At 40.2% G+C, this 27,848-nt stretch overlaps 1 protein-coding gene across 9 annotated transcripts in view; it reads left to right on the forward strand.

The window, feature by feature from the left end:
* The window catches only part of AGTPBP1 (ATP/GTP binding carboxypeptidase 1), a 129,701-nt gene that overhangs the window by 38,473 nt on the left and 63,380 nt on the right, over nucleotides 1-27,848 (forward strand). For all 9 annotated transcript variants that reach the window (XM_061626652.1, XM_061626690.1, XM_061626680.1 and 6 more), the window contains 9 exons: nucleotides 2,209-2,336; nucleotides 5,894-5,961; nucleotides 6,643-6,706; nucleotides 6,949-7,095; nucleotides 9,507-9,638; nucleotides 10,139-10,232; nucleotides 18,117-18,154; nucleotides 19,497-19,705; nucleotides 23,524-23,701. In XM_061626652.1, the coding sequence (XP_061482636.1) occupies nucleotides 2,209-2,336; nucleotides 5,894-5,961; nucleotides 6,643-6,706; nucleotides 6,949-7,095; nucleotides 9,507-9,638; nucleotides 10,139-10,232; nucleotides 18,117-18,154; nucleotides 19,497-19,705; nucleotides 23,524-23,701 (1,058 nt within the window). The remainder of the gene's footprint in view (nucleotides 1-2,208; nucleotides 2,337-5,893; nucleotides 5,962-6,642; nucleotides 6,707-6,948; nucleotides 7,096-9,506; nucleotides 9,639-10,138; nucleotides 10,233-18,116; nucleotides 18,155-19,496; nucleotides 19,706-23,523; nucleotides 23,702-27,848) is intronic.

Below are 27,848 nucleotides of genomic sequence, written 5' to 3' on the forward strand. Positions count from 1 at the left end.
CGCAGAGAGAGCCGCCGTCGCGGTCTGTAAAGCCCTTTGCAGTGGGATTTAAGCCACGTAGCGAGGGCGATCTGCGGTAAGGTAGTAACGGCGGGAGCCGCAGCTGCAAGCTCCCGCAGAGATCGGATCAGCCGCAGCCGCGGCAACGATCAGGGGGGGGGAGGGAGAGGGATTCCCCTTCCCTCACAAGCGATCAAAAGCGATCTAAAAAAAAAAAGAAGAAGAAGAACCGCAGCCGCGGTCACTGAGGGAGCCCCCTGGCTACGGGGGGGGGAGGGGGCTTGAAACTGCAAAAATAAAGAGAGCCGCAGCCGCGGTCTCAGAGCACCCCAATCAAGGGAATAAAAGGAATTAAATAGCCCTGAGGAAAGGGGGAAGAGAGCCGCAGCCGCGGTCTCTGAGGGGATCCTCAGTAGGCTAGACACAAAAAACAGCAAAAAGGTTTTGAAGAGAAAAAGAGAAACAAATACGAGACTTAGCTAAATGCTACGTGAAATTCCAATCTTGTTCGTACGAAGGCAAGAATGAACTGGGGAGTGGGAGGGGCATGACGTCCCTAGTCTTGACTTCAAAAACATTCTTGCCTTCGCACAATAGGTGGAACTATTTCCCACAGTGATGGCCCCTTCCTATGGAAAATTGCCTTGCTCGCTTTTATTAATGTACAACCGATTTTGTCATCCATCTTGGTCCATCATAGCTTCACTCTGGCTGCTGTACTCTCTGCATCCACTTCTGACCTGACTGCCATATGTAAATCTAGAGGGTCCAGCAATGACCTGATTAACATTGGGTGTCATCAGCATACTGTTATCCATCTGGTAGAGCTTAGTCCAAACTAGCACCTTAGTCAAATTGACAGGAACTACTGCATGCAACTTAAGAACCCTCATCTAGTCTGAGACTTAAGCCAAAAAAGGGAATTTCCTTAGGAGAAAGGAATAAAAGGAAGCATTAACTTAACATACACTTTTTCACAAGACAAGGGTAAGGAGAGGGGCAGATTGAGAATGGAGAGAGGCAATAAGCTGAATGACAAGAGGGCAGAGGAGAAGAGAAAGGGAACTTAGGGTAGAGACACTCTTACTGTTCTGCCGGTTCCAGTGTGTCTCCACCTCTCTTTTCTGAAAACAGGCACATGACCCTAACCAAACCCTGCCCCTTTTTACTGTAAAACCTGGTGGGAGCAGCTTGAGTGCATTTTTAAAAAAGTCAGCTTCAAAGAGATTTTGCTGCTGATTGGCAGATCACTCCATTCCCCCTCCAGGTGTGGCTAATGGAAATGCTTTGTTCTGGTGACTAGTGTGTTCACAGCCTTAATCTGCTGAGATGGTCCAAAAAGTGGCAGTCTTTGGCAGATTCAATCTAATAGCTGGAGATCAGGTGTTTCCTGGCTATATAGGAAGGCATCTACCAGGCAAGAGTGCAAGGATTCAGGAAATTGGGCGTCCTCAGACTACTATAGGGCTTTGCTTGCTCAGAAATTAGCATGATAGGGCACACAGCCAGGATCTTCTAAGAGTTGGTCAATTTGTCTGCTCTTGAATACACACCAGGCGATGGGTCTGAAGGCAATAATTCATTTAAGAAAACAAAAGACTAGAGTGTATCCTCCAGAAAAGTTCCATGAGAAACAAAAGGGGTGGAAGTGCCAGGACTGGTTTCTGAAAAGTATGCACAGTGGATGTTTCAGTGAACTGGTACTCAACAGAAATGTCACAAAGTGCAAGCTTATTATTAATGAGTGGCAGGGCATTTCCCTGATTGCATTTGGGTGCAGGGAAGATTGACTTTAGTGTATCCTAGAGTTTGTAGCTTGTGGTGTTCAAGTGTGGCAGTATTCAAGCGGACGCAGATCAAGGAGAAGAAATTTGGAACCCCAGGAAAAAACACTACATAGGTGATCTGGAAGAACCCACACTAGTCCAATGACAGCCTAAAGAGCTCCATCTCAGGGATGCTGTCATTGCTCTGCTGTCACCCCGTCATGAGCCTCCCCTGCTCAAGTGAACGCGGTAGCAGACACTGCAGTGGGAGGCCCAGAGTCACCATAACAGTGCCCATTTGACTGCCAGAAGACTATTGAAATGGGTTTCTTTAGGAGGATCATGGCCTTAATGTTAAATGGCCGTAAAATGTCACACTGTGCTCTGAAGAATGCCTGCCTTATTGAAAGCGAATCACAATATTTATATTTATTTACTCCAGCCTAGCAAACAATTCTCGGATTGTGAGTTTGTTGTCACAACTGGAGAAAATCAATGCAGAATGTTTGGTGGAAGCAGACACTGCCAGATATGTTACATCAAAGATTCTTCACCTGGCTCAAAGTCAAGGTAAAATTGTACATGAAAACCAACCATTCAATTTATATGCACTTTATTCCCCACACCCCTCAGTTCTTGGATATGTTCTGTACGTCTTATCTGCCATTTTCAGAAAACTCTTTCCGATGTGATTGTTTTATTAGGCACAAAAAACTGTGTTCCGATTGTAAAATTGAAGTCAGTGTGGTTGCATATGTAGAACTGAACACATTTTTTCTTGCTTAGAGAATGTTTTCACTTCACTTAATATTTAAAATGTTACCTTTTTATAATGAAATTTATTCTCAACATTAGTCAAGGGTTACCCCCCCCCTAAATGCACTGTGACTAGAGATGAAAATGTTTTGGAAATTTTGAAGCCATAGGGAAAAGTTCTGTTTTCCAGAAAAATATGCAGTACTTTTTTTTGTGCACCCTTTACAGATCGAACATCACTTTGTTACATTAAGAACATAAAATGTATTATGCATAACAATTTGCCCATAAAATGCGCATGTTTGGCGTATTAAAAGTACCAAAATTAAAAGTACTTTAATTCTTGATGCAAATTAAGCTACAAGCTGCTGAACGGTAAGGAGCCTAGCACCTGTTTGGTTTTGCTAGTTTATGAGGAAGCAGGTAAAAAGCAATAAAAACAAAAGAAATCTTATATATTGATTTACTTATTTATTAAATTTATATCCCACCCTTCCTCTGAAAGGATCCCAAGGTGGCAAACACACAAGCAATAAAACGGCTAAAAACATCTTTTAAAAAAGTAAAACAGTGAAAATTATTGTTCTGAAAACCTTGTCTCCTCCAGTGTAAGCAGCCATAAATCGCTCATTTCCGTAGAAAGAGATGAGGAAAAAAGGGGGCGGGAGAACCATGACTCAGTGAATATGAAATTTGATCAGTCTCATTTTCTCTATTACTATCAGTTTCTGTTCTGTACTTTCTACCATTCTCAGTCCTTTGATGCTTAGTCAAGAGGACGGAAACAGATTTACCAATTATGCCAACAAGAGGAAGCCCACTAGGAAAAAGGCACTGAATGCTTCTTCCTTCCCTTGTTTCAATAGTAGTGTCTCCTAGAGACAGAAATGCATCTTGCTCTTGCATGTGAGAATTGTACTCTGTGTACAACTCAGGATTTGCTTGTCCTCATTGCACAGGAATTGTAATGAGAATTGTAATGTAACTGTACATAGTCTCACTTAAAAGTCTTCCTGTTACTTGGGTTTTGAAATAATTTTAACGCACTAAAGATATGAACAAATGTTTTTTATTCACCGTTCTGAAAATATTTCATAATCCAAAATGTTTCATTTTTTCAGAAAACAAAAACTTCAGAAAAAAAATGAAAAATGGTTTTTTTCAATTTTTTTCCAGACCTTCACATCTTTATTCTGAGGTCTGGTTGTTTGTAGAATTCTGCTAGGATGCCTTGTCTCATTATGGTGCTGTAGGAGTGAATGAAATGTGATGTGCATGTGGTGGAACTTCTTTATAATTCATGTGAGGTACAGGGTCTGCAACTAACAACCCTGTTTGTATCCAGTTTTTCAGCTGGCTTCTTGCATGTCAGCTCTTTTCCTTTATCTCATCACCAGTTCTTTCCGTAGGCTCATGTGAAGATTTCTTTTAGCCCCATTTTCTTCTTTGTGCTTCCTTCAACTTTCTGCTACCCACCCCACCTCCCGGCCATGATGTTGCCTAAAGTCCCTGGCTTTGAACTTGCTTCCTATGCTGCTTCCTTCTGCCTTTCCTCCCAGTACTCTCTCCTCACTCAAGCTGTTATATCAGAAGTTAGTTTTAGTTGGAGGTTCCCTCATTATATTGTTCCTATAATCTAACTTGCCACTACATTCAAAACAAATGTAAATATTGCATCTGTTTAATTCGATACCCTTTCACCTCAAAATATTTATTATTATTATTTATTAAATGTATATCCCACTTCCAGGAAGAGCCCAGGACGGCAAAGAAAAACATTAAAAGCACTCTAAAACATCTTAAAAAAAAAGATTTAAAACATATTAAAACAAAACATTTTAAAAAAACATATTAAAACAAAACATTAAAAACAAAAACAAACAAATTTAAAAATATCAGAAAAAGCAATTCCAATACAGATGCAGACTGGGATAAGATCTTTACTTAAAAGGCTTGTTGAAAGAGAAAGGTCTTTAGTAGGAGCTGAAAAGATAGCAGAGGTGGTGCCTGTCTAATATTTAAGGGGAGGGAATTTCAAAGTATCAGTGCCACAACACTCAAGGTCCGCTTCCTGTGTTGTGTGGAATGGATCTCCTGATAAGATGGTATCTGTAGGAGGCCCTCACCTGTAGAGCACAGTGATCAACCAGGTATACAAAGGGTAAGATGATCTTTCAGATATCCTGGTCCCAAGCAGCATAGGGCTTTGAACACCAAGACCAGAACCTTGAACATGGCCCAGTATTACCATATGTACAGTATTACTATTCTTTGCAGTTAAAGTGTGTCACAATGCTAATACTGCTGACCTTTTCCCCTCTCCTGCAGTCCAGCCTGTTTTGAGGTTTGATAGTTACAGTAGTTAGCCTTTTAGTTCCCTATTATGGACTTCTAGATTATGCAGTATGCAACTACAGGCATACCCCACTTAACGTCGCTTCACTTAACGTCACCTCGCTATAACGTACATGCTCCATATGTCCCCATACCCCGCTTAACGTTCGCGCGCTTCGCAATAACGTACACTTTATTGGCATGACGCCCCTGCCATCTAGTGGTGATTGCGTGCAGTACAAGTGAAGACAATTGCTTCTCTTAAAGTTTATTTTTGCTTAAAGTATACTCTCCGGTCCCATTGCAAACGTTAAAGCGGGGTATGCCTGTACTAAGTCTTAATGTACTTGACACTCCTGAATTTGTGGGTTCAGAAAGGGAGACCAGAAAAATGGGATGCAAAAAAGGGACACAGGTATAGTTTCCATCATAACTAGGGCTACATGAGGTTCTCAGGCAATGCAACTCTCTTGCTGTTAAAGGAAAGAAACGGACCCTGTAACACAGTGTTGCAGTGTGGATAGCTGGGTACCAGTTAGCCAGCCATGCCTTTTTAGAGGATATCCCATTAAGTTTCCCTTCCTTTAATTTTTCTATTTCTCCCCACTCCCTTCAACAGTCAACCAGCATTCAATGGCAACTAAACATGCTCAGTTCTCATTGACTGCTTCCCCTCCCCCTTAGGTTTTTTCCCCTGAAGTTGTTTTTTGCTTTGTTTTGTATGTTTGTAAACCTTGTGTGCAAGTGGTGTCATTCCGATAAGGATCAGCATACTAAAGTATGATTTCTCCATTGGTGTATGGCATTGCCTTATTAAATACTTGTGGCATGTGAAGATGTATTACATTTTAATAAGTCCAGGGTGGTTGCAATTTCTAAAATATGTGTCCACTACTGAAATCGTATATTGGATGATGCTTCTAAATCCCATAGTCTTCTGATCTTTTTTCGGTTATCCACATTTGAAATTAATTTCCTGCTTTATCCAACTGCTCATTTTTATGTATAAGAAAAAAATGTACGCCTTTGACTTTCAGAAAAAATCAGGAAGGAAATGACTGCAAAAGGTTCAACTGGAATAGAAGTTATTCTCTCAACTTTAGAGGTATCCTTTTTAAAAAAAATGTTTTTAATTTATGGTAAATTACGGAGCCAGTATGATTTTAAGTTTCTTGCAGAGTTTGAATATCTAAAGTTTGCTTCTCAGTAGTTCAGTCAGAGTGGCCATGCTGTTCGCTGGATTTTCATGTTTGGAAGAGTAAGAAATTTTTACTTTTCTTAAAAGTAGAGATGTTAAATGTTCTAGCTATTGTAGCTTCTTTCTAAATGGAGGTTTCAAAACTTAACTTATAAATGCCACTGTTAAGATGCAATTTAAAAGCCTAGTGCATGATAGAGGCAAATTTATGTCCTTTTAAGTGCTATTGTTGTTGGGCATAGACAGAGCTGTAATTTTTTATATATAAAATATTACTGTATTTACTTTCATGTCCCTGATTCTGGAGTTTTTGCAGTGCCATCTCTAAGCCGTATAGTTAATAATTTGTAATAGTTAACTTGTTCTTATTAGCTTTAAATCAAAGCTAGAGAACCCATGGCTCTCCAGATGTTGTTAGACACCAACTCCCATAATCCATGACCATTGGCCATGATGGTAGAACTGATGGGGAGTTGTGAATCCCAACAATATCTGATGGGCACCAGGTTCCCCATTTCTGCTCTAAGTTCATGTGTTTGTATATATCATGGAAGATGTGGTATGAAATACTTGATATATTCATTTCAGAATACGCGAGATCTTCAGACTACACTAAATATCTTGAACATCTTAATTGAGTTGGTGGCAGTAGGTATGTTTTTATATCAAACTGCAAGTTGTAGCATCTGTCTGGACGTGTAGTGCCTTTTATCAAATAAAATGTATTATTAAATTCCTAGATAATTTAGAAGCAGTTGCATAGCTTAAGTTTTCTGTCATAAAGAGAATAAATACTTCATATGGCCTTGTAATTTGCAGTGTCTATATGATAAATACAGCTAGAAGTATCTGAACATTGAAGATTGCTGCTGATGGCTAATATCTGATTTGTAGGTGGCAGCAGAAGAACCAATGTTCTTGTTTCTAGAGGAGGAACACAGATTTTATTGCAATTGCTTGTGAATGTCTGTAAAGAATCCCCACCAAATGAAGAATTAATGGTGCTGCTTCATTCTCTTCTTGCAAAAATTGGTCCAAAAGGTAAGTTCAACCTAGTCCTATTACAACTGTTATCTTTGTTGTGCTGAAAGAAAAGTGCACATAAAATATATAGTGCAATCCTGTCCTTTAGTTATGCCTGCTGCCATGTGGTTTTCCCAGGCATGGGGCTCCTGCAGAAACAGCCCCAATTCTACATTCTGGTTTCACAACTCATTCTACCACAGATGCTGTTTAGTAAAAGCTGTAACTGTTTTAAGCTGTGTGTCTGTTCTGCTGAGGGTTAGGAGATAGGGAATTTCTGCCATCCCATTTGTTTTTCACCTTTGCTCTCTTCAGGGTTGTACACACCATGCAAGGTGAGCCTAGCTGCCGCTCCCCAAACGTTATGCCTGCAGAGTCCTTATTGCCTCTACAGTCTAGCATTGGAGCACCAGTAGGTCTGAGCAGGGAGGCTCCAACATTACACTATTCTTCCAGTATTCCCCTGGTTACTGCTGTTGTGATGTAGTATGCAGCTAGACTATGTGGTGGAAGTGGATAAGTGGGTAACAAGATCTTGTGGGAAAATAACCAGTAGGTACTTGGATTTCATCACATGGCTGCAAAGGAGGCTATCTAATTCATATGGCGAACAGGTCTTGCTAAAGTCAATCTCAGGGACAGATTAGTACCTGAATTAGTTCAGTGGCCATTGCAACATTTGCTTGGATTGGATACAGAAGAACATGCCATTGGTCTCTTCTCAGATGTGAATATCATGGCCAGGGATCATATGTAGGGCCTCTTTTCTGCTTAGCTTTTTCTGTTCCATTGAGCAACATCTCTGTGTAGGGCCCCTTTGATACCAGACTATGTAACTGGGATCATCCCATGCATGGGACTAGGAGGGAAAAAAAGGTGAATCGTTGGTCAGATCCCAGTGTGAATGTCACTTCCATCTTCTCAGGCTTAGTGGGTAATGTGTTGCCCTGTGGAGAGAGAAGTGTAGCTTCTGTTGTTGTAGTCTCCCCATGAATGAATGAATAAGCTTTATTACAGTCATAGACCAGCATAAAAATATACATCGTTAAAAGGGGAACAAAGATTTTCAATAAAAGACAGTACAGAGCAGTTAACCCCTCATTAAAACCAGTTCTGCGGCTCCAAATTAGCAATCAAATTAACAAAGTTCTTCTGCAAAGAATAGCGGCAGCACAAAAACTAGCTACCTTGACTGATATCTGTGGGGTTTGATCAGATAAAAGAAAATCAACATAAAAGGCCTCGTTTCTGCCAGGAATGTTTTGTAGGATTGGAATAATTAACTTGGATCGAAGATCGCGGTAAAATAAACAGTATAGTAGCACATGCCCCACTGATTCCACTGCCCCATCACCATGTGGACAAACCCTCTCGTCGTAAGGAATTTTTTTGAATCTGCCCTCCAAAAGTGCTGAGGGTAGAATATTAAACCCGGCCAGTGTGAACGCTATTCTAAATTTAGGAATAGTCAGAGTTGTTAAATAATAGGCAGGTACAAATGGCCTTGCATTAAATCTAGATTTTGTTACCGACGACAGATGGCCTTGGAATTCGATGTCGAGAATTCGTTGAAGAATATACTCTTTTGCTTTTGCGTATCCCAGATTGAGAATCATGGGAATAGAAAATCCTAAACTTAGTAGTTTAGTATTTATCGGTAGTCTCCCCATTTTGGTTGCCAGTTTGTTTCTGAGCCCAATTCAATTGTTCGCACTGGTATTTAAAGCCATAAAAGATGTAGTCCCCAAATATCTGAAGGACTGCCTCCGTCACTGCAGACCCTCTCAGATGTTAAGATTGGCAGCTGGGGCTCTCTTGGGAGCCCCTAAATTGTACAGCTCGCTCCCCACAGAGAGGTGTCTGGCACCATCATTATTCAGTTTCTGCTGTGTGCTGAAAACACCTCTTTACCCTGGCCTTTGAAATTAATGGGTTTTTTTGTTGGACCCACCTCTTCTGTTCAGTTAGCCTATACTATGCTGCTTTTTCTTTGAATTGTTTTACTTTTTTTATAAATGTATACACTGTTACAGTAGGGCCCCACTTTCCGGCGTTCTGCTGATGTGGCAGCTTTCAATCGGGAAATTCCCTGTTTTAAAGCCAATTTTGCCGTTTTGCTGCATTTTCACGCGACGCGACCCATTAAAGTCAATGGGTTCCGCTTTACGGCGATTTCCGCTTTACAGCGGGGGCCTGGTCCCTAACCCGCCGTATACGCGGGGTCCTACTGTATACTTATTTTTACTTCTGTGATTACATTGTTGTAACCCACTCTGGCACTTTATGGTGAAGCTCAGGTAAAAACTCCTATTAATAAATAAAAATAAATTTTACTGCATCATTTTGTCTCTAAAAAGTTATGGCCACCCAAACATCCAAAATTAAAGTTTGTATGGGTTCTAATATTGCTGTTCCTTTTGACTTTCCAGATAGAAAATTTGGAGTAAAAGCCAGAGTTAATGGTGCTTTGAATATAACTCTTAACATAGTGAAACAGAACCTGCAGAATCAAAGGCTAATATTGCCCTGTCTCCAAGTGTTACGAGTCTACTCAACTAATTGTATGTACTGTGACATTTTTTTCTCTGCATGTCTTCGTTTACATAGATATTTAATATGAAAGTACCTTCATCTTTCATTTACGTTAGTGCGAAAGCTAGCAGAGGGATATGTTGTTGTTTTTAAAAAACTCCATAAACTGATTTTCTAACTCCTGAGCAGTGAGTCCTCTCAGATCACTGAAATGTTGAGAGTGATTAGTGAACAAGTGCTATAAAGTAGTGTTACCTTGCTAACACTCATGCCTTGCTATAATCTACAAAATATAGTTAACATACCAAGGTAATAACAGATGTTCTCTAATATAACATATATAGGTAACTGGCATTTAGTATTCACTACACATATGCATATAGTATTGCAAGAAGAAAATGCTCAGTTTCTGAATTTTTATCCTATGTTAGCAAAATATAAATTGGTAAGATGGTGCTTTGGTTTTATTTGCGTTGTTTTGAGTGTAAGCATTTACACTTTTGGTGTAATTTTTTTTTCAAATTTTCAGCTGTAAATGCTGTATCCTTGGGTAAGAATGGAGCCGTGGAATTGATATTTAAGATAATTGGTCCTTTTAGCAAGAAGAACACTGGTCTTATGAAGTGAGTAGAATAGCTAAATAGATAAATTTTTATGATGTTGTTGACCATATTTATTTTAATATTGTATTGTTGTGCATTGCTGTTTTGTGCTACTGCTTTGTTAACTTCAACATTTTTGAGTTTTGTGGTTTTATTTTTTGATTATAGTGTAAATTGTACCTGTTTTAATTGTGATATTTTTGCAAACTGCTCTGGGATCATTTGGTGAAAAGTGGGCTATAAGAAGATATAATAAATAAAGTCTTGCCTACCACTTGTGGTAGGGAAGAGAATGTGATTTGTACGGGTCAGTTGAAGTCATTTTGCTGAATATATCTTTGGAAAATTTGAATCAATTCATTTCTGTTTTCAAGAAGTTGTCCTTGAGACTTGATGTACCGAAATAACCTGTCTACTATTTTCATAGGCCGCAGTCCAGACATCCCTGCCCCCAAAAAGCTAAAAAGAAATTCATAGAACTAAGAAAATAAATTGGTAATAACAGAAATCTATTTTTATTATAGCCATTCTTATTTGGGTATCCAAATGACATACAGCCAAATCATATGATGTGTATTTTGAAGTATGTCCCACTGATGTCCATAATATGCAATGTGCTTTTAAAACAGGGGTGGAGAACTTTTAGTCCATTTGCCAGATATAGCTTTCAGGGCCTCCCCATCCTGCCTGTGCCTCCCCTCCTCAGCCCTGCCCTCTCATGCACTAACTAGGCTTTCAAACATTCAGTTGTGCCAAACTGCTGTGTGGGATGGAATGACCAAGGAGGAGGAGGGGACAGCTAGGAAGAGAGAGGAGACAGAGAAATATGCATAATCTCCAACAGACTTTGTCAAACGTTCATATCTCAAAAAGATTTTGTACATTCCCTAGGTAATATGCACAACCTCCAATATGCATAGACAAAAGTGTATATGTTGGGGAAATGGTGCATACTGCTTAGAAAATATGCACATTCTTGAGTCAATATATGTAGTCTACAGGAAGCATGCCCTTGGTTTTATTTCTAGTTCTAGTTCTAGTCTTTTCAAGATTACAGGGCTCAGTGTAGGCCAGTTAGACTGGCTATAGGAAAACATGTTTATATGCAGAGTCTTTTGAAATAATGTGAATGTGTACTCACCTTCCAGTCAATATAAGAACATCTCTATAATTCCACAGACTTGGATTTCAAAATACACATATAAAACCTTTAAAGACATTGTGAAACATGGAAACAAACACTAGTTTCTCACAGAATAAATGAGTAGAATAGTGGCTTGGCTAAATACTTTTTTTTATGGAATCTGGTAATCCAGGGATATGGCTCATTGGGAGGTGGCAATTGCACCCCCCCCCATCATGGACACCCATGACTGCAACTTTAATTACTTCTTAGCTTGTTAAATGTTATGTGCCTTCAAGTCGATTACAACTTATAGCAACCCCATGAATCAGTGACCTCCAAGAGCATCTGTCATGAACCACCCTGTTCAGATCTTGTAAATTCAGGTCTGTGGCTTCCTTTATTTAATGAATAATTATTTAATAATAAACAGAAAGTTGGACTTACCATGAAGTGTCCTTCTGGTCAGCGGAGAATGGAGCAGACAGGAATGGGTTCAGGTCTGTGGCTTCCTTTATGGAATCAATCCATCTCTTGTTTGGCCTCCTCTTTTTCTACTCCCTTCTGTTTTTCCCAGCATTATGGTCTTTTCTAGTGAATCATGTCTTGTCATGATGTGTCCAAAGTATGATAACCTCAGTTTCATCATTTTAGCTTCTAGTGACAGTTCTGGTTTAATTTGTTCTAACACCCAATTATTTGTTATTTTCGCAGTCCATGGTATGCGCAAAGCTCTCCTCCAACACCACATTTCAAATGAGTTGATTTTTCTCTTATCCACTTTTTTTACTGTCCAACTTTCACATCCATACATAGAGATCGGGAATACCATGGTCTGAATAATCCTGACTTTAGTGTTCAGTGATAAATCTTTGCATTTGAGGACCTTTTCTAGTTCTCTCATAGCTGCCCTTCCCAGTCCTAGCCTTCTTCTGATTTCTTGACTATTGTCTCCATTTTGGTTAATGACTGTGCCCAGGTATTGATAATCCTTGACAGGGTCAATGTTCTCATTGTCAACTTTAAAGTTGCATAAATCTTCTGTTCTCATTACTTTGGTCTTTTTGACATTCAGCTGTAGTCCTGCTTTTGTGATTTCCTCTTGAACTTTCATCAGCATTCGTTTCAAATCATTACTGGTTTCTGCTAGTAGTATGGTATTGTCTGCATATCTTAAATTATTGATATTTCTCCCTCCAGTTTTCACACCTCCTTCACCTTGGTCCAATCCCGCTTTCCATATGATATGTTCTGCGTACAGATTAAACAAATAGGGTGATAAAATACACCCGTCTCACACTCATTCCGATTGGGAACCAGTCGGTTTCTCCATATTCTGTCCTTACAGTAGCGTCTTGTCCAGAGTATAGGTTGTGCATCAGGACAATCAGATGCTGTGGCACCCCCATTTCTTTTAAAGCATTCCATAGTTTTCATGATCTACACAGTCAAAGGCTTTGCTGTAATCTATAAAGCACAGGGCGATCTGTAGCGCACTGCGTGTGTAGGTGAGACGTGGTATGGATCCAAGAGCCGTTTAGAACAGGAATAAGACAGGCCAGGCAAGTTTCATGTAAGAGTCTTTGCTAGGCAAAGACATTAGAGACATCTTCCTCCATTGACAATTCTTCCCCCACACTCGAGTTCCTGCCAGTTCCCAGCTTATCACACTCTCAGCTAGCCAGACTGACCTTGATTGTCTGGAACTCTGTTCTCACAGTTTAACCCTTCTGCTTCAGGTTTCTCTCTCTCTGCTAAAAACCTTATCTGTAAGTCTCACAACCTGCGTCACTGACCAACAGCCCCCACCTGAGACTTGCAGACTTCAAAACATCATGTTACAATTATTACATTTCTACAACATTAACCTTCATTACAAATACATTTCAGTACATGGATTCTTACAGTTTCTATTTACAGTTTCAGTTTCTCTTTATTCTTTATTTACACAAGTTTCACAGATTCATGTTTGCTTTTCTCACGTTAAGCATCTGTACTAGAGATTGATATTTATCTTCACTTAGTGGCTTCGTGAGTATGTCTGCCAACATATGCTTTGTGTCACAGAATTGCATCTTAATGACTCCCTGTTGTATACAATCGTGAATGTGAAAATATCGCACACTGATATGTTTTGTTTTTTTGTGTGTTGGCTTCTGATGTTGCCATTGCAATGCAAGTCTGATTATCCTCAAATACTGTTATGGGATACTTTACATTCACATTCACTTCTTGAGCAAGTTGCGTAAACCATTGGATTTCATTACAAGCTGCAGACAGACTCACATATTCAGCCTCAGCACTGGAGGTTGCTACTATATTCTGCTTTCTGCTGCACCAATCTAGTACTGAGCCATGCAATCTAAGAATGATGCCTGTTGTAGATTTTCGACTGGCTATATCTCCAGCATGATCTGCATCTACATAACAGTCTATGCCTCCGTGGTTCTGTGCTGACAGCATTAATCCCTTTGTTCTCGTGCCTTTCAAGTATCTTAGCACTCTTTTGACCCCAAGCCAATCATGTACTGATGGTTTTTCTACTTTTCTACATAAGATGCCCACTGCATTGCATATATCTGGTCTAGATACCTTCACAAGGTATTGCAGTTTCCCTATCACATGTCTGTAAAATTCTGGCTTTTCATATGCTGTGTTGCATTCTTCTTGCTGGAATGAAACTGTCATTGGAGTATTCACAGGGTTGCATTCCTTCATGCCACAAGTCTCTAGCAGACTATCTATCTTCCCTGTCTGCAATAGGGCAAAACCACCATCTGAAGTGCGTTTTATTTCTGTTCCCAGATATTGTGCAACCGGCCCTAGGCACTTTGTGTCCACTTGCTGTTTTAAACTATCAAAGAACTGTCGTTCTTCCGCCTCTCCTGGGCAAAAGAACAGAATATCATCAACATAAACAGCACAATACGTTTTCTTGCCATTCATGCTTTTTACATACACACATGTATCAGCAACACATCTGGAAAAACCCATATCTTTTAACACTTCATCTAACCGTGTGTTCCAGCACCTTGCACTCTGACGCAAGCCATATAATGATTTATGTAATTTACACACTAAGCCTGGTGTTTCGGTGAACCCTGTTGGCTGTTCCATGTAAATGTCTTCTGTTAGCACTCCATGAAGAAAGGCAGTGCTGATATAGTGAAACACTTGCATTTGATTTATGGCAGCAATCTTCAGTAACAGCCTGATTGATTCGAATTTCACTACAGGCGCAAACACATTATCATAGTCAGTACCATAAATCTGCGTGTAGCCCTTCGCTACTAAGCGGGCTCTATATCTTGTGACTACACCTGCACTATTCCTTTTCCTTTTAAAGATCCATCGACATCCCACAGCCTTTTTTCCTTCTGGCAATGTACATAGTGACCATGTTTGGTTTTTCTTCATAGCATTTATTTCTTCTTGCATGGCAGCCCTCCACTTTTCTTGCTCAGCACGAGGTAGTTGAGCAATATCAGCCAAATTAGAGGGATCCTCTGATGCATTGCTTGAGGCTGAAATGGCCTCCTGTGATGGCTGTTCTACAACACGTTTCTTCACAACAGTTTGTTCAATATCATATACCTGGTTTCTTAATGCACCTTTATTAACATATTTTGACTTCTCAATCTTGCACTCAACCATAAACATTTTGTTCTGTAATTTCCCTTGCATGCATATTTCACCATCTTTTCTCACAAAACATCTATCCCCTTCAAATGTAACTTTACAACCTATTTGAGCCAATTTTCTCACTGATAGAATGTTATATTTTAAACCAGAAATCAATAATACATCTGTTAAAATTCCCAAATTACCTATCTTCAGCGTTCCTCTTGCAGTCGCTTTCTGAGTTGATCCGTCAGCCAGATAAAGCTTCTCCTGCGTCGGCTTTGAAGTGTAAAATAAACTAGAGTCTGTGATTAGGCAATTAGACGCTCCACTGTCAAGAAGCCACTTAGAGTTAATCAGTTTATTGCTCCCTTTAGAAACAAAGTTCACGCTTGCCCTCTGACTTTCAAAGTCTCTGTAATTCCTCTTCTTTAAACAATGTCTCTGTATATGCCCACGTGACCCGCAAAAATAACATGTTTTAGTCTCTTCCCTGCTTCTTTGATTCCGTTGTACAGACATAGTCCCAGCCTCTTCTAAGTCCATTTTCTTGTTTTCTTGTCTCCTACACCACTCTTGTTGAAGTTTCTGTTCCACAAAGTCCAAAGATAGAGTCCCGTCAGGTTGACTTTCAAGACCAGCAACCAGCACGTCCCATTTTTGATCCAATGAAGATAACAGGAGATAAACCATCTGCAAGTCATTATGATGAACGCCTCGATCTTGCAGCTCTGCATTTAATCTACGAAATTCAGCCAAATGCTCTTCCATAGTCACATCATCAGTAAAACGCATCTGATAAAGCTTCCGTGCCAAACACAGCCTGCTTCCCGCAGTTTGCTGTACGTGTGCAGCTCTTAACTTTTCCCACATCTGATTAGCCGTCGGCTCATTACTCACCAGCAACAGTTGTGAATCTGATAGCCCCAGAGTAATAAAAGCCTTCGCTTTCTCGTCTTTCTTCAGCCACGCTGCTGAAGGAGCTGCCGGAGGGGTTTTTTCCACGACATCATTTAAATCCTCTTTAATCAGTACAGCTCTCATTCTCCACTTCCAGCTGGAGTAATTTACAGCATTCAGTCTCTCCATCGGCATCCCGGAAGACAGATTTACAGCCATGTTGCTCACTCTTACTTGCCTCTCACTTGCGCTTTGTTTCTCTCTGCAACAACGCCACTTCACCAGCTCTCGAACCCGCTACAACGCCTCATAATCTGGGCCCATAACCCCTGTAGCGCACTGCGTGTGTAGGTGAGACGTGGTATGGATCCAAGAGCCGTTTAGAACAGGAATAAGACAGGCCAGGCAAGTTTCATGTAAGAGTCTTTACTAGGCAAAGACATTAGAGACATCTTCCTCCATTGACAATTCTTCCCCCACACTCGAGTTCCTGCCAGTTCCCAGCTTATCACACTCTCAGCTAGCCAGACTGACCTTGATTGTCTGGAACTCTGTTCTCACAGTTTAACCCTTCTGCTTCAGGTTTCTCTCTCTCTGCTAAAAACCTTATCTGTAAGTCTCACAACCTGCGTCACTGACCAACACGATCTTCTTCTGAAATTCCTTGCTCCGTTCCATCATCCAACGTATGTTTGCGTTATGATCTCTGGTGCCTCTTCCTTTTCTAAATCCAGCTTGGATGTCTGGCATTTCTCACTCCATATATGGTAAGAGTCTTTGTTGTAGTATCTTGAGCGTTACTTTACATGCATGGAATATTAAGGCAATAGTTCGATAATTACTGCATTCCCTGAGATCCCCTTTCTTTGGAATTGGGATATATATTGAACGCTTCCAGTCTGTTGGCCATTGTTTAGTTTTCCATATTTCTTGACAAATTTTGTGTCAAGATTTGGACAGATTCAGTCTCAGTAGCTTGCAGCAACTCTATTGGCACTCCATCTGTTCCTGGTGATTTGTTTCTTCCTAGTATTTTAAGAGCAGATTTCACCTCACATTCTAAAATTTCTGATTCTTCATCGTACGGTTTCTCCATGAAAGAATCTGTCATCCTGGGTTCTCTTTTATAGAGTTCTTCAGTGTATTGCTTCCATCTTCCTTTTATTTGATCTCGGTCAGTCAGTGTGTTCCCCTGTTGATCATTCAACATCCCTACTCTTGGTTTAAATTTCCCTTTCATTTCTCTAATCTTTTGGAATAGGGCTCTTGTTCTTCCCTTTTTGTTGTCCTCTTCTATTTCTATACAATAACTACTGTAATAGTTCTCTTTGTCCCTACGTACTAGTCACTGTATTGTTGCATTTAGAGTTCTGACTGTGTTTCTGTCTCCTTTTGCTTTTGCTTTCCTTCTCTCTTTAATGTATATGTTAAATGTATATGCTGCTTTTCCATCATATGGTACTAAAGGTGGTTAACAGCAATAATGCAGATGCGATAAAATACAAAGTAAAAGAAAAAGCATTAGCTTTGCTATTTCTCTAAAACCCCATTTTACAGGAGCTGCTGCTCCAACTGCTAGCATTTTGTTAGAACAGAAATGTGTTTATATTAACTTGAAGATGAATTTGCATTATTTGATGACATTTGATGACATTTCAAAGACTATTTTTTATGCATAGATTTTTGACTAGCTTACATCCAGTTTTGAAAAGACTACATCATCTGGGCTTGTTTCTTGGACACTGTGCATATTGACTGGCGAATATACATATTTATGCCAACATATGCACATTCTCCAATGTGTGTTGAATATTTTGCATATTACCTGGAGAATACATGAAGCCCTGTTGAGATACTCACATTCCCCAAGGCTTGTTCAGAATTGTGCAGAATGTCTGGAGAATGTACAAAAAGCAGTTAAGAGATACATACATTGCAAGACCTATTAGAGGTTATACATATTGCCATGAGAATGTGCACAGTTCCACTTTCATGGACAGATTATGTGGACATTCTCTTATGAGGGATGGTGAATGTACATGCACACAGTGACACATTATTCACAATGCCCTTAAGATACATGCAGTTGTAGGGGGACAAAACTTAAAAGAATATAAATCAAATTTAAAATGGTGTTGAATTAATATTCATTGAACATGTTGAAATCTAGGGCTGCAATCATATGCACAGTTAAGAGTGCTTAATGATGAGAAGGAGTGTTACCTAAATCTATTAACTTGTTTTTTGTCATATATTCACAGGGTTGCTTTAGACACCCTTGCTGCATTGCTAAAATCAAGTAAGTGTATGGCTTAACATTTTAGAAGATATTAAATGAGCAAATTAAAATAATTTTTTGCTCTATGTTTACAGAGGTAAAATTTATTTTATTTATTATTTATTTCATTTCATTTCATTTATAAACCGCCTGTAGCTAATAGCTCTCTGGGCAGTATACAAGGTTAAAATACAGTATTACAATAAAATCAATAACAAATAGCAGCAAGATTTTAAAACTAGAACATGAAACATTAAACGTTAACATTGAAAGTTAACAATTTAAAAATTGCAGTTCAGTAGCTTGTAGCTCGTGTTGTGTATTGAAAGAGTCAGGTATTTCATGGTGATTGTAGCAATGAGCATTTCTGATGAAGAAACAGAAGAAAATATGCAGAAGATGCAGAGATCTATTGTCCACACTTTGAAATAATCTGTTTTGCAGTATTCATCTTCTCGGGATTGCTTCCAATATCTAGTTTTATTGAATCAGTGGTTTTTTTGAAATTACAGTTTGTATCCTAACCTTTTTCCAATTAACTCAGAGACCTATTAGACCTACACATTGTCCCTGTCCCCTTCATTTTAATTTCCCCACACCGTCAGTTAGATTAGAATTAAAGTGTGTGTAACTGGCCCAAGGACATCTAGTGAATATAATGGCTGAGTGGGGATTTGATTCGAGTGTCCCCAGTCTAAGTGGAGTACTCTTAACTGCTATACCACACTAGCTCATGTCTGTAAATAACTATTTATAGCTATAACTAGGGATGACTGTTTCTGATCTGTGTCAGTTTTAAATGTAGTTATAAGTCCATTCCATCCTGTTCTCACAGTAATCTGCAAAAAAAGTTTTTAAAAATGTAGACAAATTCATATTTAATTCATATTTTTATTTCATTTTATCCTCAAATACATTCAAAATTCATTTATACATCTCGATACATTTTTAAAACAAAAACTATTGTAAAAATTGGAGAAGTGCAAGATCCAAAGGATAATTACATTCTGATCTGTTTATTGGTCTAGGAAGTGTGAATTAGGTCATTTTGGTTCAGAACTCAGACAGAAATAAATCCTCTATTCCTAGCTATAGCATTATTGAACAGTTTCAATAGAGTCAGTTCATGTGGTTTTTTAAAATGTTTTGCCTCAACATGTAATATCACAACAAGACGATAAGACATCTAACTAGTATATTTGAGAAGTATTGTTTTTATTCTTAACAGCAGAATGGTATTGGCTTGGTATTGGCTTGTTTTCATTCTTAACTGCAGAAACAGAATCAACTACTTGAATATTACTTAGTCTGACATGTTGTTACTGCTTATAGCTTCTTGACACCTTAATTTTTTTTATCCAAGAAACAAATGCTCGGAAAGCCGTAGACAGAGGTTATGTCCAAATGCTTTTGACAATTTACGTAGACTGGCACCGTCATGATAGCCGGCATAGACACATGTTGATCCGCAAAGGAATTTTGCAGTCTATTAAAAGCATTACAAACATCAAGTTGGGAAGAAAAGCATTCCTTGATGTTAATGGGATGAAAGTTCTGTACAACACTTCACAAGTAAGTTTTGAAAACCTTATATTATTATGAATGCATAGTGAAGTGTATTTTTGTACCATTAATATGATAATATATAATTGCCTGTATATATGTCCTAATACATGGCTGTTGAAAGCTGTATAACTAAATTACTGATATTCTGCAACTGAAAAAGCATCATATTTCACAGGAATTGCATTCAATCTGATACATTAATTTAGACATTAGAAATTTAAAATTAATCTGCACTTGACCATTCATTCTTACCTCACAATAATTGATATATCTCTGTTCTATATTAATTTATTTAGTCATCTATGAATCTTTGTTTTCACTGGTAAGGATCATGCCCAAAGATACAGTGGTGAGGTGGTTTTTTATATAGTGGTGAGGTGGTTTTTTTAAAAAAGGAAACAGTAGAAATAGAGAAGGTACACTAAGAACAAATCAAAACTTGGAAATAATTTTTAAAAGCTCTTTTTAAAAGAAATATCTTTAAAGAGTGGTAGATTTTGAGGGAGGCTCAAATGAAGATTTAAACAAGTTGGAGACAGAAAACAGTTTTCAAAGTAGACAAGTTAAAGGTAGTATGATGGCATCATTTTCTGTGGTGCTGCTGCTTTTGTCTCAGTGTTCCCTCTAGTTAAAAAGGATTTGAAGCACTTCAAAAACCTGCAGTACCTGTTTACTGGACATGACAGGAATGAATGTACCCTGTTGCCATACCACCTTCAACTCTTAAATGACCCTTTTGAGCAGGAGAGTGTCCCTCAAGGCAGTGACTTTCTTTTTTGTAAAAATTAATGACATTGTTTCAATTCTGCCTTTTGTCATCCACAGTTGCTTGTGCCTAGCTTCCAGATACTTTCTAAGTCAGGGGTAGGTAACCTGGTGTCTGCCAGATATTCTGCACTACAACTCCCATCATTGTCCATGCTGACCGGGGCTAATGGCGATTTTAATACAGAATATCTGGAGGCTGCCTACCCCTTCTCTAAGTCCTCTAGTCTGTGGTTAATTGAAAAAAATCCAACTATAGCTACTCTTTGACAGTATCTGTCAAATGAGCGGTGCTAAATTACTAAACATTTTCTCAAATTAAGACTTTGTCCACTTTTGTTTAAGGTGGATTCATGTCATGATTTGGAACTAAAATTGGGTCAGATAGACATTCCAGTAGCGCAGGAGCTACATTCTTGGTGCTGGGGCCAAACAAGACCTCATCTGTCTCCTGCATATACACAAGCAAGTGAAATGCAAATAGCTACTAAATATTATGTTGGTGCTTCCCTCTGTCTCCTTGGGAGCAGGTAGTACACCTGTGGTGCTGTTTATTTGTTCTAAACTGAATTATTGCACTCTAATTTCTACAGTTCTACGTAAGGCCATTTGTCTTGCAGTTGGATTGTGTATATGATTGGGGACTTGGCCTACTTAAAATTGGTTTATATATATTATTAGGGATTTAGTTGTAGACTTTATGCAGAAGCATTTGAACCAAACCATGTGCCACACTATGCTTGTAAACCTCAGTCATCCTTTGCCATCCCACTTGGCACAGTGCATTTATTCTCCAATGGAAAAACTTGTTTGCTGCTTAGACTTGATTCCACTCTTTCCACTTAGTTCCAGTTATAGCAGGAGAGATTTAATTTTATAAGTAATACTGCTTCAGTAATCCCAACACCTCTACTCTTTATTAGAAGGATTCTTGGGATTTGCCATGTTCTTTCCTAGCTTCCACAGGCTAAGACACCTCTTGAACTTTGTGAGCTGTAGTATCATGAATGTTGTTCATTCCACAGTATTTATTTTACTGATAGTGCCAAGCCCCAAGATTGTATGGGAGCAGCATTCTTCCATAGTCAACAAGCTGTAGCAAGAAAAATCCCTACTAAATCATGTTGCAAAATTCTCTGCTGACTATTGACTTTCAATTACATAAAACTCTTGGGCTTAGGGAAATCTGATATTATTATTTGAATTTATATCCCACCCTTCCTTCTGAAGGAACCCAGGGCAGTAAGCATAAATTAAACCATTTAACAACAAGAATAAAAATATATTAAGAACATTCCAAAGCACATCAGCCCCATTCTAGCTCTTTTGCAAAAATCTTGGTGCTCATGTTGATGTTGGTCTTGCCAAGGCCTCCAGTGCACCACTTAACCTTGCTCTGGCTAATTAACCTAGTCACGAGTATGTGACTGGTTGATCAAGAGCATGGTAAAAGTGTCTTTTTGTGAAGGATTGGACCTAACAGCCTTGAAGGAGGTTGTGAGTAGACCTAAAGAAGCCCTGGGGTTGATGATTGAGAGGAAGATAGTGGCACAAACAGCAGGCACTTTTGAATGAAACTAATGATCTAGATCTTTCTCCAGTGGGCACCAGGACACCCCCAAGTGGGTATTGTCTTCCTCTCGTGTTGCTTGAGGCAGGAAAGAGTTAATACTCCAAGGGACTCTCACCTTAGTCCCTCCCACAGAGTGACAGTTCATTTTCCTGCCGGCTTGAGCAGTACTGTTTTTGCCTTGCTTTTCAGTCTATCTGGCTTATATCCTTCCTTGGAATCTCAAATCGTTCTCTACTTTTGTTGATTTATTGTGTCTGAGTTCCTTTCTGAGTGGTGTGTGTTTGAGAGTCATTTACAGTTTTTCCAAATGAATTGTTGAAGAGAACAGCAGTGGGTGATTCCCATTTGGCCCCCTGGCTCTTGAGCTGTAGGGTGCCACAGGACACTATTTTGTCCCCATCATTGTTCAGCATGTATATGATACAATTGGGGGTGGCCATTAGAAGATTTGGAGCACAGTGTCATCAGTATGCTGATGACACACAGCTCTATTTCTCTGTAGCATCTGGGCTGGATGAGGGCTAATAACCTGAAGTGAATCCCAGCAAGACAGAAGCCATGTGGATAGGTGGTTCCCGTGTCCAGGATCTTGATCAACTACTTGCTCTGGAGGGAGTTGCATTTGAACCGGGTATGTAGCTTGTGGGTACTCTTCGATTCATTGTTATCACTACAGGCCCAAGTGTCTCAGTAGCTAGGAGTGCCTTTAATCAGCTTGGGCTGATATCCCAGGTACAACTCTTCCTGGACTATGATAACCTGGCCATGCTGATTTATACCCTAGTAACGTCAAGCCTCAACTACTGCAATACACTGTATGTAGGGCTACCCTTAAGATTAGTCCAGAACCTGCAGCTGATGTAAAATGCAGCTATTACCTTTTACCTTTGTTACATTGTACCTTTGTAAATATGCTACCAAGCTAAGTTTATGGTTGTGGTATTAACATACACACCCTGTACAACACAGGACCTGGTTATCTGAGAAACCACCTCTCTCTTTACACCATTGCCCAGCTTCTGTGGTCCGTTGGAGAATCTCAATTGGGCATGCCATGTGCATCAGTGGACTGGTTGCCGGTTGCTTGCCACTGAGACTTTCATTCTCCATTCTTGGAGCTCTGTCTCTGTGTGTATTAGACAAGCACCAAATTTGTATATTTTTTGAGCACTTTCTGAAAGCTTCCTTTTTTGCTCAGGCCTTCATAGACGAAGAGTTTATTTTATCTCCACACAAAGTTTATCCAGTTATACAATAATGCTTGTGATTTGTATCTGTAATTGTATTTTATTGTATTTTGTATGTTTTACTTGAACCACTTAGATGCTTTGAAGTGGTGTATACATTATTAATAAAACAAATATTCATTATCAAATGATGAGGTTCCTTAAAGAGTTCACATTGCTACCTACCGCAGTAGAACTGTAAACATTCAGTTATTTGACATATAGTGCTTTATTTTATAACGACTTATTTATTGTAATAGGAATGCCTTGCAGTAAGGACGCTTGATCCACTAGTCAACACATCCAGTCTAATAATGAGAAAATGTTATCCTAAAAATCGTCTTCCGGTACCAACCATTAAAAGTGCTTTCCATTTCCAACTTCCTGTTATCCCTATTAATGGACCTGTGTATCAGCTTTATAGTTTGCCTCCTGAAGGTATGCTTAATTTTGAAATGTGATGGTCTTGTGTATATCTGCTCCTCTCTGAGAATGAAAGAAGATAATACAGACACAGAAGCTAGGAATTACCTAGTCCTTTTAGAAGTGTAAGTCTGAATATTACAAAGTTCTGGGGAGCATAAAAGTTATAGTCCTTTTAAAAAAGTAGAAGAAAGAAATGGAAAAGATTACATTGTACAACTGTCTGGATTATTGAAATTTATGCCTGCTTATAAATTGACTAAAATGTGACACAGTTTTCATTTTGATCTATTAAGTAAAGTAATAAAATGATCTATTAAGCAAAGAATTTTGTTAGTGTTGCTCATTCCAATGAATGATTTGTCTTTTGATGCCTTTAAAGTTCTTAATGGATCTAACTAATCTAAAGAATCGTATTATATCTTGAAACCACATTTATTAACCCAGTGTTCAAAAAGTTAAAATAATATTTTGTTTGTGTATCTCAGGAGTGAAAGTACTTTCACACTGCATCATCTTAGTCTTGGCCAATGGATGGGCACATTGGAGAGTGGCCATATATACTGCTTCTTGATGTGTATCTAAAATAAAAAAGTTGCGCTGCCATTCATGTTTTGAAGGTGCATGCTTTCAGAGAAAGAGAAGACTGACAATGAAAGATGCACCCTCATATAGGCACCTGGTAGGCCACTGTGAGAACAGGATGCTGGACTAGATGGGCCACTGGCCTGATCCAGCAGGCTCTTCTTATGTTCTTATAATTCAGGCATAACAGTTACTACCTGCTGTAGCTGTCTGCCTCTTTAAGCATGCTACTTCTGCTTTATCCATTTCCATGTTATTGGTTCTGTTCTCACTGCCATTTTCCCTTCACCGGATAGGAAGTTGACTATCTCAACTCAGGACCAACGCTAGAGAGTGTCATGGGTATAGTTGTTACAGAACTAACTGTCGCACAGAGCCGTAATACCGTAGTTTGCTGCACAACTTGCTTGTTTTGACATTTATGTTACTGGCTCTGAATCTAGAAGGAAAATTATTGATGAACCAAGACAGAGGTTGTGTGTGCAGGTTCATTCTCTCCCAGTAGCCATTATGGTGACACTGGATATGTTTGGCAGTTGAAACTGGTTGCAAATGGCCACACACATGCTACATTTCCAGGTTACTTTAAAGTGGGAGGTCTACAATAATATATGTAAGGCTATGTGAATACCGTTTTCTTTTCAAATAGCTACATTTTGTAAATTCTATTAATCTGTGGTAAAACAACAATTGTTACTCTAAGAGTACAAGACAGAAATTGGTTTAGCAGAAGGCTAAATTGATCTTTTTGTAGGACAGATCAAGGGATAGTGGAGCACTTATAGGGAAGAGTTATTTCAGTGTCCCTGCAGGCATATTTATATATACCTCCCTCCAATTTCAAAACCAGAAGTAGTCCTGGTGAAGGAAACTGTGTGTGTGTGTGTGTGGAAGGGTAGAAGTGGAGTATGCATCACTCCTCCTGCAAGTGCCACTCCTCCTGCATTCACGTTACTTTAGCAAATCACCTTTGTCAAGATAAATGTAATTCCACCCTTAAAGGGCCTGGCTGTAAGACTGTAGATTGTATTCATATTTAAATAATCTTGCATAGGGCTAGGCACTTGTACTATAATTCCTTTCAGTACTCCCCTAGGTTTCCACTTGGAGTGCCCTATTCAGGGATGTCGGGATGCCCCCTGAAGACAGGAACTATGATTTCTTTCTGCTCGCATTTACCCCATTTTGCTCTCTGGATGTCACTGAGAATAAATTTCAATGACCTGAACAGTCTTGCCCATTCTGCTCATCCTTACATTGTTAATGTTCTCTTATGCCAGGCCCAGTTGAGACTTGGCAGGCAGCATAAGTCAACTTGTGTGTTATGGATTCCACAGCTGAATGCTGCCAGTTCTCCTTGTGTACCTTTTACCTTGCTGACAGAGCACTTCATCTTTTTCCCTATGAGTCCGGCCATCACAGCGGGTTTTAGCTCCACCTATCGTGCGAAGGCAAGAATGTCTTTGAAGTCAAGACTAGGGGCGTCAGGCCCCTCCCACTCTCCAGTTCATTCTTGCCTTTCGTACGAACAAGATTGAGATCTATATAGCGTAGCGATTAGCTAAGTTCTTTTGGTGTTTGTTTGTGTGTTTGTTTGACAGGGCGCGGAGGTATTGTCTCTTGTGTGTCTCCAAGTGTCCTCCTTCCCTCCGTATTGTGTTTAACTGCGTTTAACTGTATCCGAAATTTGGGGAATTCTCTTGGGGAGCCTTTTTCCCTTGCCCGGGCAGTTTGTTTCCCCTTTTGGATTACTCCCCACCCCTAGAAGAGACCGCGGCTGCGGATCCACCTCATCCCTTCGCTTTTCCCTTTCTCTTGAACTCTGCGCTTCCCCTGGGAACTTGCGGCTGCAATTCCCTTCTAGCGGCTTGTCTTGCTGGGCTGCCTTTTCTCCGCGCTCCGTGACGCTCTCGGAAGACCGCGGCTGCGGTTCTTCTGATCTCAGCGGGAGCTTGCGGCTGCGGCTCCCGCCGTTACCCCGTCACCCGTTTTAGCCTGCCCGGGTCCGTTCTCGCCCCACTGAAACCTGTGGCTGCGGCTATTTCATTAGTGCCTTTACCTGAGCTCTTCCTTTTACCTCAGCTCACCCTTGCTACGTGGCTTTAATTTCCCACCGCGAAGGGCTTTGCAGACGGCGATGGCGGCTCCCTCTGCGGCGGCTGCCGCATTTCCCCTACTGCCTGCTCCCTCCTGGGGGTTTTTTAGAGCCGCTAGTGCGGTTTTCGGCCCCGCGGTTCCTCCTGCGAGACTGTGCTGGGCAGCCCTTCCCCCAGTTCATTACCAGGTGGCCGCCATTGCTCCTCCTTCCTCCGCCATTTTTGGATCATTTTTTCCCGCTCTTTTTTCCGGGCGCTATTTTTTGAATTCAAATTTCCTGCCTTTTTTGGTACCCTTCATTAACCATCGGATACCTTCCCTGCAGGCTATCTATCCGTGTGTGTGTTGTATATGTGCTGCAGACAGACTTACACAGGGCTGACTTACACACTATTTTACTGTAGCTGTAATCCTAGTGGCTGGATTATATTATCAAGGCTGGAGCTCCAATTTTAGTGGGCTGGATTGTATTATCAAGGCTGGAGCTTTAATCCTAGTGGCTGGATTGTATTATCAAGGCTGGAGCTTTACTCTTAGTGGCTGACTTGTACTAAATCTGATTTATATTGGTATATCCTGCCCCCTCTGGGGCCGTGAACCAAGCCTGAAACCCAGCCTACAGCACTAATCTGAGTGTGCCAACTCTAAAACAGCCTATATTATATTAACGCTGATACCTCAGTGCATTCTGCCCCCTCTGTGGCAGTGCACTTCGCCATCTGCCAGTGTATTCTACCCCCTCCGTGGTCGTACGCTGTGCCAGTTCGGGTCTTTACATCCTGCCCCCTCCGTGGCAGTGTACTGCACCCAAGTTAATATAAGATGGCAGAACAGCCAGGCATGTCGCCATCAACCCATATGGTGCCAGATCAGCCAGGCATGCCACAATCAGCCAAGCCACAACATCCTAACACGACTAAGACCAGACATGCCAAAGCACTGGCTAAGACAAAACATCTTTCCAGCCATAGTAAACCAAAGCGCCCACGTTATGTCTCTGTGCCAACCACCACCACAGCACAGGCACATATAAGCGATATTCTCCATTCCCCTGCTGCTGCCTCTGACGAGGAAGAGTTTGTTGGCTTTCCCGCTCAGTGTTCGCCTAACGAACCTCCCTCCGTTTTACCGTCCCAAACATCTGTTCCAATAGTTCCTCAGGCACATACATCTGCCACATCCGGTCTGCAGCTGTCTCCTGATTTCCTCTCCCAATTTCAAGCCATTCTGGCATTTTTCACCCAAATGCAGTCACTACCACAAGTTCCTGCCATACCTCCACTCAACATGGACCAACGTGCGTGCCATGAAGCTCATTCTTCCTGTTCACCAGATCCCTTTGATGTAGCCAGAGGCAGATGTACGGATGAAGCCTCGTATGCGGAGGAGTCAACTTTCACTGACCATGTTGAAGGAGACGACTGGAGCGACTATTCAGATCATGAGGAGGATACATCGTATCGCTTGTTTAATACCTCAG

Source organism: Rhineura floridana, chromosome 1, assembly GCF_030035675.1.
Source record: "Rhineura floridana isolate rRhiFlo1 chromosome 1, rRhiFlo1.hap2, whole genome shotgun sequence".
Taxonomy (NCBI): domain Eukaryota; kingdom Metazoa; phylum Chordata; class Lepidosauria; order Squamata; family Rhineuridae; genus Rhineura; species Rhineura floridana.